At 43.4% G+C, this 12,988-nt stretch overlaps 1 protein-coding gene across 1 annotated transcript in view; it reads left to right on the top strand.

Annotated features, from left to right (window-relative positions):
• Positions 1–4,146, top strand: part of fam124a (family with sequence similarity 124 member A) — a 37,234-nt gene extending 33,088 nt beyond the window's left edge. Inside the window, exon 4 of the mRNA XM_080498655.1 lies at positions 3,159–4,146. Within this exon, the coding sequence (XP_080354781.1) occupies positions 3,159–3,968 (810 nt within the window). The 3' untranslated portion in view covers positions 3,969–4,146. The remainder of the gene's footprint in view (positions 1–3,158) is intronic.
• Positions 4,147–12,988: the final 8,842 nt, after the last annotated feature.

Below are 12,988 nucleotides of genomic sequence, written 5' to 3'. Positions count from 1 at the left end.
TTCATAAAAATGAATACTCAAGGACAGATTCGTGAAAAAGGAAATCTGTACAGTAACCAAGTACAAGTGCAGACAGCAGAGCTGTGAGCGCTGCCAGGGAAGCTTGTGTGTGAGCGAGTTAACACACTCCGGTGACGACAGACACAAACAGCCGTTGTTGGAAGGGTATCGCTTTCAGGGGAATATGTGTCCAGGCGGTGGGCGATAAGGAGTTTCTGAAAGTTCAAGCCGATTAAGCTGCACTCCATTAGCGGGATTGAAACCACACTGAGGGAAACAAAAGACTAATCCGGCGTGACAATAGACCATATGCACGACGCTTAACGGGCACCTGGACTGAAATCATGTGGTCGTGACACCTTCACTGTGATGGACGACGTCGGACAGCTCGAGGGGTTCAGTGGCGCCTCGGACTTCATGTTAAAGAAAACAAAAGGTTTATTATGTCTCTGAGAAGCTGCAGTTGTCTTTACATGAGGACAGAAGCCAGGACCTCCGAGCAAATTAGTATAACCTCTGAACGCCTAGATTAGAATCTATTTCATCAATTAACATCATTAATTTGCTCTTACTTTGATTATTTTGCCTTTAAAATTAAGATAATTACTGATGTCTAGTATTACTATTTTTTATTCTCCATAGGTAAACTGATATCTAGTGAATATTAGCAGCTAGGAATGACAATTTTGTTTGGTGTAATATAAATAAAGTTGAATTGAATCCTCAGCTAAAACAAACTTTTTCTTTTGATTAAAGCAACTTGAAGAACAAGTGTTATACTGGTCTGGTTTGAATCAAACATTTTGAAAGTGTACTCCAGCCACTAAATCCCCGAACAGATAATAAATCATATTTTCGTGTCTTTGAGAGGTTGTGTGGTGAAGGATTACCCTGCGCTTGCTGTGTTTGCAGAGGTCAGACCTTCGATTGACCTGCTAACCCTCCCATATCTAAATCGCCCTGTCAACAACCTCATTACCCAGCAGCCGCGGGACTTCACTCGCATCATAGCATCTTGTCATGCCGTAAAACTGGACGCATCCTGTCAGCAGACGGAGGCAGCGTCAAACTCTCTAAACAATTGTTTATGTCAGTGACTATTGTCTGCAGATGATCAGTCGCATGTGTGGAATAAAAGCGGTCCGTGTTTGACGGCTTTGGAGAAAAGTCAGGGTTTAAACGCAGTGAGTGGCGACACCGACTGCTTCTGCCTTTGGAGAGATGATCCTGTATCCAAATACTTTGTGATTGAGAGTGACGGAGAGACGGAGAAGCAGGGAGACGACTTTCATTTCAATTTCAGCATGAATGCGACTGGACTTCCTTGGTATTTTGAAGATGAAGGAGCACATGTGTAATAATCCTGTGGCAGAGGACAAGTGCTCACCGACACCTTTACACAAATAATTGAACAGTATTTGGGAGTAATGGGTCTTTTAACAGACAGTTGAGAGAAAAGTGCCCCATTTATGTTTATATTTAGTGTCAAATTGAACATGAAGACCAATGCAAACCTGAAACTGAAAGAAAACAGCCATTTAGGCAAATGATAAATAAAAAAAACCAAGAAAATTAAATGAAAGGAAAATAAAAACATGTATAGATAAGCCCATATAGAAATACTGAAAATATAGTGAGATGTTTTTGAATGAATAAATGTCAAAAGTCTGACTATGTATCCAGAAGTGCAATGTTGCATTATCTTGAAATAGACAGCGGTTTAAGCGTCTCTCTGCAGTTTGCATGTTGGTCTGTTTCGTCTGAGAAGAAGATTAACAAGGATCACTGTCATTAGATGCAGCCGATGTGTTTCATGCCTCCTTAAATGGTGAGTCAACAATATTTCACAAACATTTCTTTGAGCACTTCAGGGAGTTCAGCTTGAAACACTTATTTATACACGCTGTGCTGGATTTCAGTCGGCGAGTCTATTTTTATATTCTACAAACTCAAGTGTTTCCTGCCCCGACTTTACCTGTGTGCAGAGGAAAATGATAAATCAGCTCTTCTGTAGTTCACAAAAACGTTAACATTCGTGGCTGTGGCGTTTAGAGTTGCTGAACTTGAACATGTGGAAATGTACAAACTCCCCCGCTCTTGGAAATGATTGTCTTGATTCAGCTGCGTGGAAAGTTATTGCTCCTGCCTTGGATGTCTGGTGACATGAGAGCAGAGACCTGGAGAAGCCATCAGCAGCCGGAGGAGGAGGAGGAGGAGGAGGACCTGCGTTTGAGAACACGCCGAGCAATGAAACAAATACTGCAGCCGCTGCTTTACATGTTTGAGACGTCCATGTCCATGTGTGACCGGAGGACTGGAGCTTCATCTGCTCTCACCAGATGACGACTCTGGACTTGAGCAAAGGTCCTCTCTGCTGTCTAGACTTTCTTCGCTCCATAAATGGAGGTGTGATGCACATGGGGCTTGTACTGATGCTGATGACTTCCCCAGCTGTGGGGGGGTTTCATCTGGTGGCCCTGCTGAGAACAGAGGCTGTGGGGGTGGGCGGCTTTGGTGATTGCGTTGATGTTGAATCTGCAACCGCCTTCATTTGTGTCCCATGTGGCTGCAGATTTCCAACATGTAAACGAGCTTCAGCAGTCGGTCGCGTCACTGAAGAGAAGATTTTTATCGAGCTGTTGTTACCAAGGTCAAGAATGAAAAGAAACTTCAGTAACTTACCAGTGAGCCTGAAACTGCGGAGGGAGAAATCTTCTGAGGCCACCTCAAACCTTGGTGGTGTGGGGGGGGGGGGGGGGGGGGTGTTGATACAAAAACACAACTTTTTGAAGGCGACTTCCAAGGTGGAGCTTTTTGAAAATCGTCTGTCTTCGTGGTAAATATTCATTCTGCACATGTGCAAGTAGACAGTAAGAACGTTTCCTCCAGTGTCGTGACCCAGTCTGTGTTCTCCCTGGACTTGGTACCTTTATTTTGACAGTCAAACTTTTCTGAAATGAATAAACAATGTGTTCACCTGAAACGCTGTGGTGTCAACGGGGTCCCATGAGAGTTGAGAGCGAAAGCAGACGACGAAGCACTTTATGACAACACGTTCTGATAACGTGGCCGAATTCTTCTGCTCTGTCTGTCGCTGTTGTTTTATCCGCGTCCATCCCACAGATTCTGATGACCTTGTTTATCTTCCTGCTGCTCAGGTGCAAGGCGCCCACTTCAAGCACGTAGAAGATCCCGGCCACATGTCGTCCTCCATGGCCGAACCCGCCCCGGCTCCGTCCGCCTGCCTCCGCCACGCCTCCTCTCACAAGAATCGCCGTTACCAGCAGCGGGCGCCGTCCCGCCCCAGAGCCCAGCAGGCCTCCCACAGCTCCCTCCCCCTGGCCTGCGAGGAGCTGGAGGAGCAGCAGCCCCCGGAGGGGGTGCACTGGAGGTCCGACTGGAGGAGCCGGCGGTCCGGATCCATCTTCTCTCTCCCCAACCTGGGCTCCGGCAGCTCCCGCTCCGCCTGCTCCTCGCCCGGGCCTTCTCCCGGCCCGCATCACAGGAGCCACTCCCTTCAGCGGAGCTCCTCCCTGATTCCCCCCTTCCGGCTCAACGTGGACGCTCTGATCGGCGCCGAGGAGACCGACGTGGACACGGGGGACAAGGTGAGCCCGGGCGGCGGCGTGGATCTGACCGTGGTGTCGGCCTACCTCAGATCCAGCATGCCACAGACGTGTCGGCCGGTGTCGGCGCCGCCCGAAGACATCGGACCTTGTTTCCCCCCCGTCAGCCCACAGACGGTCTACAGGTCAGCGACGCTGGGCCGGACTCAGACCAGCTTCTCCGTCAGAAGCACTCCCTCCACCTTGCTGGGGTCGCGACCCCACAGCGCTAACACCAGCGCCGCGGCGTCCTTAAGCGACGTTTCCTTAAACCAGTCGGACAGCTGCAGCATCATCAGCGCGCCGGTGGAAGAAGTGGACAAAGAACTCGAAGAGGAAGAAGACCAAGAGTTCTACATTTGATATGCAGCTGAGGTGTGACCGTACGCAGCTCTACTCTGCCCCCTGGTGTTCTGACTGTAACACTACAGAGATCAGAGCTCAGCACTAAGTTGATGTACTTGCGTATTTGTGGATGTTTTGTGTATTCTTGCATGTAGATTTAAGCTCTGTAAATATCAAGTCACTTGTTTCACGTTGAATCGACCAATCACAAAACTGTACAGGAACACTCAATAAAGTTACTTCACTTTCAACCGTGTTACGGCCTCAAATGGATTCTACCCGACGTGTCTGTGTTTCAACTGGAGGCCCACATGTAGGAAGTTCAGTATTATTTTGTTCAAGCTCTATAGTGCAGTCAAGTTGTATCTGTGATGGGATGTTTGGACCTCTTTTTTTTTTTTTTTTTCACCAACGTTTATTTCCAAATATCACCACAGGCCTTATGTTTGAACCCTTGATAGTGGAATACTATAAGAATATATAAATGGTCACAGTCCAATGTTGTAAGGGAAATGTTGACTCCCAAATGAGTTTTCATCTTATCAAAGAAGAGAAATGGTGTTAACTCCTAAAATGAGACCAAAGGGAAGTTTGACATGCATTACAATGCTGCCCTCTTGTGTCAAAGAATCAACCTGTGGCTCAAAAACAAGTCTACACATTAGGTCATTTTACTTCCATAAAATACCTTTATTTGGATTTGTAACCAAGTTTATTGAATTCAGACGAGTCTTTAAAGTTGTGTAAAACATGTTGAAAGAGTATCCATGGTCTAGAAGCTGCTTTCTGTGGGTCTGTAACTCACCTGGAGGAACAGAAGCTTCAATGACCTGGGCTAAGGTGGGCCGGAGGAACCCTCCCCCCTGGACGGTTCCTCAGGTGGGCCGGAGGAACCCTCCCCCCTGGACGGTTCCTCAGGTGGGCCGGAGGAACCCTCCCCCCTGGACGGTTCCTCAGGTGGGCCGGAGGAACCCTCCCCTCCCACGGTTCCTGCACGGTTCCTCAGGTGCCTTTTAAAAAGTAAATATGCACATGATGGGCTAAATATGATCTTTAAACATTACATAAAATACACTAGAACACCAACAGCGGAGCTTTAAAGATACAGTGTCGGTTGTTTTTTTATTTGATATTTAGCACAAAGTTAGTAGTAGCTAGTTTATTTGCACAGCTGGGATCGGCTCCGGACAACACAACAACCAAGTTGAATGAATCTGTAAAGAAAATGTTGGATGATAACACACTCATGCTATCTAATGCAGGGAAGGAGCATCTCGGAGTTTCACGTCCTGTCACTGTGCTGCACGAGGCAGTAGGTGGCGCTGCAGAGTCCTGGAACAAGGTCCTGGACCTGGAGGCACACGGTCCTGCTTCAACACACCTGACTGGAACGAAGCCTCGTTATTTTATACTTATATATACTTGTATATGTACATTTCCACACCTTTGACTTAATTTATATAATTTTACAGTTTCATTGACATGTTTTCATATTCATTAAATAAAGGTACAGATTACTGCAACTTTGCTAAAAGTCAAATTATTCGGCTTATTAGGTAATCAAAAGTGTTCGTTTTTTTAAAGGGCAGGTTATTTGTCTATGTATAACTGCAAAAATATTTTTTGTAGTCGCATGAACAATTATGATGCAAATGTGTACATACAGTATAATTATTGTTATTGAAACATGGTGTTGAATACAGCAATTTAACCATTAATTTAAAAAAACAACAACTTTAAAATCTGCCTGCAATTTATCGGGCCATTATATTATACTCATAACTTCAGTCCATATAATATACTTTATTTTTGTCATTTGATTTCACTGTACTTGAATCTGCTCAGAGATGTTGAAAGAAGGAAGGAGTAGTAAGTACAGAGGTTTATCTTACCATTTAGGGGGGGGGAAATAATAAATGAGAAAAATAAATATCAAATCAATCCAAGGTGATTGATCAGCACTTCCCATAAACAAGCGTGCAGCATAAAGTGGTTTGCATGTTGAAAGCTGAGCATTCCTCCCTCAGATTCTCCAGTGAGGAGCACATTTCTAGAGAGAGATTCTGCGTTGCTCCCTGGTGCTTGTGTTCCCATGCAGCCGTGCTCACGTCCCCGTGAGGTGATGCTGAGGAGGGACGCGTCCCCTCACGTCGCCCCTCTCCCAGTGCCAGCACTGCAGGCTCTAATCCGCCGGGGCGTACCTGGCAGATCGCTCTGGCGACACCGGCGGTGTAGCAGCCTGGTCCGGCCCCGCACACCAGCATCCCCGCTAATCCTCCACGTCTCAACTGCCCAAAGGCCCCGGGGCTGCCGGAGGGGGAAGTAGGGCATCGGAGGTGAAGCGGACAGTCAGTCTGCCTCCTGGCCCCAAAGGGCATCTCTGTGCCTTTTACGCACACGGGCTTGTTGGTTTATTCTCTTTTTTCAACTCATGACTTGGTTTGTGTTTGTTCTTGACATCTTTTCAAATTGTTGAAGCAATTGGTTTTTGTTTTAATGTTGCCATTCTCTTTTCGTCAACGTCAAGGTGTCAAAAAGAGATTTTTGCAAGCAACACTACCTGGTATACAAATGCAGAACTGCCAAGACTGATTCAGGGGTGTCGTGGCCCAAAGCTGTCCCAGCATGCAGAGGGACAAATGTCCAAGTGTTTAATTAACTGAAGAGCCTCAGGTCTACTTTACACAACCTTTCAACTGAAAATACATCATTTTTGCGTTTTCACTTCAGAAAAGTTTCAAGTGTACGCAGCAATGTTGTCGTGCCACAAACAGCCCGGCTGCCAGGATCTCCATGGCCTTCCCTGTCACTACAGTTTTTGTGACGTCATTATATTCACAATCGCAAATTAAACTTACAGATTACGATTCTGCAAGACGCGCGATTCTGGCAGCCGGGCTGTTTTTGGCACGACAACGTTTTGAAAACGATGTTGGTTTACAAAGAAATAAGAGAAATACTGAAAACAATGGAGTTTTCATGTTGAACCACTAGTGGACACTGTTGGGTTTTTTTTGTTTTTTTTTAATGAACCCACACACTCATACACAATGAGAACGTTACACTATAAACATTAACAATGGAGAATAATCTCTATCGGATTATATTGTACAGAAACAAGGTAGAAATAAGCAAAACTTACTGATTTAATATTTAAGCCAATATTCAATTCATATATTTAGATATACATACAGCAGTATATATATATATATATATATCACCTGCAGCCTAAAAGTTGTTTTCTTTCTTAAGTAAAATGTTGCTTCACACACAATTGAAATCTCATTTCTTCTCCAAGACTTTTCCCTGTTTTGATTTATTCATAATTTCCTCAGTGAGTGTGGTGGGCAACATAACATTAATGTGGTGTTACAGTCAGGATGGGATCTAGAATTTTACATTTTTCTCTACAAAACCTCTTGTGTGAATCTTGTTCCTCGGTGTTGTTCAGCTCATGTCCAGCTCCGTCGCCTCATGTTGCAAACAACATCCCTCCGCTCACTCTCATTTCCCCATGAAGTCAGAGGTCATACGGCGGAGAGGGGCGCAGGCCAGGGGTCTAACTGGAGAGCCTGGGGATAGTCTCCATAGTTAGGGATTAAGTTGCTGCCGTGTGGAGAAAGGCGGAGGCGTCGCAGGGTCACACAGACACTCTAACGTAACGTAACGTTTGGTTACAGAAGGAAAAACCCTGGAGAAGTCACGACAAGCTCTCGAAAACACTGGCTGACATTCACGTGCACTTTAGGTGTTGAGACCACCGCACTTTTCACTGACGGATGAATTCTGAGTTGTTGTTTATTTTTTTTAAATGTAATATGTCCTTCTCATGTTAATCACAATGCTGCATGTGCGGATTTATGAGTTTTAGTCTTTCGGTGTCACAGTTTTTTTCTTGTTCTCATTATTCATATTTGCTCACGTTTCCTGTTTAGTTTCAGTGATCGTCACATTCTCCTCTCGCAGTGCTGTCAGGGAATTTTCCTATCCTGGTCGGATTCTTCCACTCTTGTGTTGGAGGCCAGAAAGGAAGCTGCTGCAGGGCCGCTGAGTTCCTCCCTCCACCCACATCTGCAGCTTTAACCAGCAGACACATGTTTTGATGGTCATGAATAAACTCCAGAATAAACCTGTACATGTATCAAGATTAATTCTCACGTTAACCTAAAAGCATCAGCTGATTTGTTGCCTCAAACTTGATGTGGCATCTTTATTTGTTTGCTCTCTCTGAAATGAACTGAACATTTCTCATCATGGTTCTTCACTGCAGACCACCTGTGTCTTGGGAGTATTTCCACTGTCGCATGAAGGTGGAACTGGTCCTCGCTGCTAAAGGTTTGACGAAACAACAATCAGGATTCCATCTGGAGGCAGCTCAGTGTCCCAGTTATCACTTCTTCCTCACCGTGAGACCAGTTTCTACTAATTGTCTGACATAAACTGCTAACTTAATTCAAGATATTAAATATATCCACAAAAAGAACATCAACAGTGAAATTACTAGTTCGAGGGGCGAACACAGGCTGCTCTTTACTTGATGAGCTCAGGCTGTCATTTTCTGTGTGAGACTGCTTTAAGTTTACGCTTGAGCGTTTTAATTAACTATACTACAACCTTCTGCTGCAAAGTACAGTGAAATGTTAAAAAACCTTCTCCGGGTTTTTTTTTCCAAACTCCGCCTGACAGTGCGGATTTAAATGGAATGCTAATGCTAGTTTGCCATCTTTCACTGAGATCTCAGCTCACATCTCAGTGTCGTATTGTGTCCACTACTCTTAAGAAAACTGTTAAAAAAAATCGATGCTTTCTTTGAGATTTTCAGAATTGGTGGTTTTGGCCCTGGAGCCTTACCCCCCTGCTCTGGAGACATATATCATGGCAATGCTGTACTTTCTTACACTGTACTTGTCCAGTCTTGTCAGGCTGAAGTCTTCTGTGTCACTGTACAGAGTGACCCTGTGGAGGAAACTGACCTCCGTCCGGACCTCTCGGGACGGCGGCGGCCCTCTGTGCTGCGCGTCCTGGCATCTGAAACAGAGAGCACCAATCATTATTTCTTCCTCGCAAATATTTGAGCCCCACAAACACCAGGATGAAAGCTGCTGTTTGTTGGAGGCATCGTCACTAAACGATTGTCGTCGGTCATCTACCGTGACGTCTCATCTCCTCCGACAACGTCCTTAAAATTCCAGATTCCTGCCTTCAGAGTGCGAGCGTTGGGTTTTAAAGAATGTGGCGACTTTGTTTAATGAAGCCGAGCCGCGGCTTCACTCATTAGTCAAGGCCAGTAATGGCTGGAATCCCCCGTTAGACAAAGCAGCCAAATACCTGATTGCTACCAATCATGCTCGCTGCTTCATGGGAAAAAAATACCCACAACTTATTTTGCTGACTGTCCCCAATTAAGGGGGCCTTCGAGGGGCAGACCCCTCCAATAAGGGACATACCACCATCAGCTGCTGGAAGGACTTTGATGTTCCATCATTGCGTACCATTTGCTTTAAGTTCACTGGCTGAAAAAATCTATCTATTTGAAAATTAATTCAGTGGCAGAATTGTGTTCCTATAGGTATTACTGAGCTCCTGTTCTTACCCACTTTCATTTAATTTCACACATCTGAGGAGCGGAGGAGATGTTTCTGTTGGAATTGAGATGCCACATAATTTGATGATGTTTCATCACCCCTTTCCACTCTTATACGTAAACTCAATTTGAAATTCTCTAAGCGTAGGTTTAGATCAGGCCATGAGTTAGTCGTGTTGCCAAATTGTGTATTTATTTATTTTTATTATTATGGGTATGTTTTGTTTGTTCATTTTGGCATGTACTTTAAATTTGAATAAAGAATCATTCAGAGCTGATCGAGGCACATATTGAGTTCCATTTCGGCAATATTTATGCTTGTAATGTATTCAAAGGTAACAATGTTGAGAGACACTAATGTAGTCAGGGTTAAGGTTGTTTATCTATTTCAGTTTTGAGAGACTGTCTATTCAGCTGCACATTTTTTAATGTTTCACTTGGTGTCTTGTCTTCACATGTTTTTGAGATTTTCAGTAGAATTGATTTCTAAAAGCTTGAGAAGATTCTAACAAAGCATGTTGCAGAAACAACCAAAAGGCAAAGACAAAGCTACTTTTAATACCAGATAATGTATGAAACTGAGGCAATTAGCAATAAACAATGGGCGCCATGATAGCGTAGAATCTAGGAAGGACATGTAGAAGTAGAGATCTTCATGAGACGCAGGTGGAAACATTCCAGTTCTGATCACAAGAGAAGAGGGAATGAAAACCCAGTGCAGGCACGCAATGGAAATGCAACAACAACAACGTAAATATATTGTATATTTAGACATGAATATTTAACCAGAGAATACAACATAAGATTTCATGAATGGGAACATTGGTAACAAGCCAGGCTCAAGGCAAATAATGAACTCTAAACCTGAAAAGCAGCTTGTCAGTCCTCAAGGCTTCTTTAGTTCTATTTGAAGAAAGACACTATTTCACTGGTCCGGTCCACTCAATGTGAAATTAGACTGAATGTAGATCCTGAACTTAATTGTTTGACACGTCTGATCTAAACCATACGACATAGCTGATCGGTCATTTGCCTTGATTTGATTTGATTTGATTTGATTTGATATTATTATTCTTCAAAAAAGTAGTTGCACTATTTCTGCAAAGCAAATATGTCCTCAGTATGAAGCTGTGGAGTCTATTTTGTGTTGCATCTATGTTATGTGGAGTCTACTGTATGTGGAGTTTGCATGCTCCTACTGTGAGTTATCATCTGGAAAAGGCTGCATGGATCATTTGCTCTCAATAGGTTTTAATTTCAGATGCTATATTATAAAATCTGAGTAACATTCGGTTAATTTATCTTTGAATCCTTTTAGTCAACATTCAAAATGTCCATTTGATGAATCTTGGATTACATACTTCATTTATATAAGTGAAATATTTTACCATTATATTTCCCAAGAAATCTCATTCAGCTTGTTGATTTTTATTTGTGTTTTGTGTGACTTTTCACACCACATTATACGTGTGCAAACATTTCAGATAACAATGATTCCTCCAAGCTACATAATGACTTAAAGCACATTCCTCACTGTCACACCAATTAGAGACGCTGACGCAGCAGTGTGAGAGCACAAAGCATAGATTACCTAATTAACAGACTGGACATCACAGTTATCTTACCTTACACCTCTTTAAAAACATTGCAATCACTTGAAATAATTATGCATAAGATATGCAAAACATTACATGAAGTTGCCCCACCTTCTGCCCAATTACAAAAAGATGCTTTACACATATCAATGAGCAAAAAGTATTTATTTATCTATGCATTTTAATTACTCAGTCTATTTAAACACATTTTATGAGATGAAACAATGAATTGATCATTAAATAGAGTTAAAGCACTTATTCCTGCACATGTTGAGGAAGGTTCATCATAAATGACCCACATAATCTACCATATTAGAGTTGCCACGACTTTCCCACCAAATCTAATTTACTTGTAGCTGCAAAACACAGCTACACAGTGTTTTGCAGTACCTTTAAAACGATTCTAACAAAGTTTCATACATCCAGAGGTTTTGAAACAAAATCTGTATCTTATGTTGAATTAATTAAGTTTCAATTACAATTTATGATGGTTAACATTACAATACATTTGAATTGTTTTTGTACCTGATTTATAAGGTTTCATCCTTCTTTTCCAGCATTTTAAGACAATTTTGACCTTTTAGAAGAGAAGAGAAGAGAAATTTAACTTCAGAGGGAAATTGCTACGCCATTGCTCCTCACATAATGAATAGAAAAGAGAGTGGAATATCAAATAACAAAGAAAAATAGGTCATTTTAAATATTGGTATGTACAAGGCTTAACTGTATTAGTTTTTATATTAGTCATAATATAAGCACAGAAAGGCTGAAATTAAGTGAAACACAGGGAGGAGTTGTAGTGTTGTGGCCTCAGGAGGGACACTTTACACATTTTAAACATTTTATCTCTTTTCTAAGCTGCTTAATTTAAAAACGTTTTTTCTTTCCATCCCCCTATTTTAGTTACTGTGCCATTTTTATCCGAGAGGTAAAAGTAATTTCAGAATGACTGCTGTGTAAATAACACTCCACCGGGGCTCGAACCCGCGACTCTCCGCGCCCGCATGCCCGCTGCTCCGTGACGTGCACGCGCGCGGTGCGTGGGGGGGAGTTTTCTCCCCTCTGGCCGGTTCAGGATTTGCTGGCCGCTGACATGCCTCCCTCCGCCTGGCTCCTTATAGCCCCGAGGAGGCAGGAGTCCCGGACGAGTGGTACGGACATCGCCGGCGGAGACCGGGGGAGCGTTCCCCTTTCAACAGTCTTATGACCGCAGCTCCACACAGACAGACTCCCGCGTTGCCCCGCACGGCCCCGCACGGCCCCGCACCAGCTCCCCACGCAGCGGGTCACACAGACACACCAGTCCCCCGCAAAGGCTGGATGGTTGGAGGGTAGAGACGGAACAGGACACTACTTCACCTGGACACAGGTAAGAGTCACAGCTGCAACTCCTTCCACCAAAACTCATCCTCTTGGTCTTCAAAGGTTTTTATTTAACGTTTCCAAGTGAAATCTTTATGTTTTGCAGATACGTGTAAGTAGTTTTCCTGCACACGCAAGAGCAGACTGACAATAACAACAATGGCAACTTGCAGTGTCTCGATTCCATATTCTGTTTATTAGGACAGTCACCGTAATAACAGTCCAAGCAATGGTTTTATTTTGACAGTCACCGTAATAACAATCCAACTTGGTAGTCAACTTGGTAGTTTTATTTTGACAGTCACCATAATAACAGTCCAACCAATGGTTTTATTTTGACAGTCACCGTAATAACAATGCAACTTGGTAGTTTTATTTTGACAGTCACCATAATAACAGTCCAACCAATGGTTTTATTTTGACAGTCACCGTAATAACAATGCAACTTGGTAGTTTTATTTTGACAGTCACCATAATAACAGTCCAACCAATGGTTT

This window comes from Blennius ocellaris (genome assembly GCF_963422515.1).
Source record: "Blennius ocellaris genome assembly, chromosome: 6".
In the NCBI taxonomy this organism is placed as follows: Eukaryota; Metazoa; Chordata; class Actinopteri; order Blenniiformes; family Blenniidae; genus Blennius; species Blennius ocellaris.
This window is presented reverse-complemented; position numbering and strand designations above follow the sequence as displayed.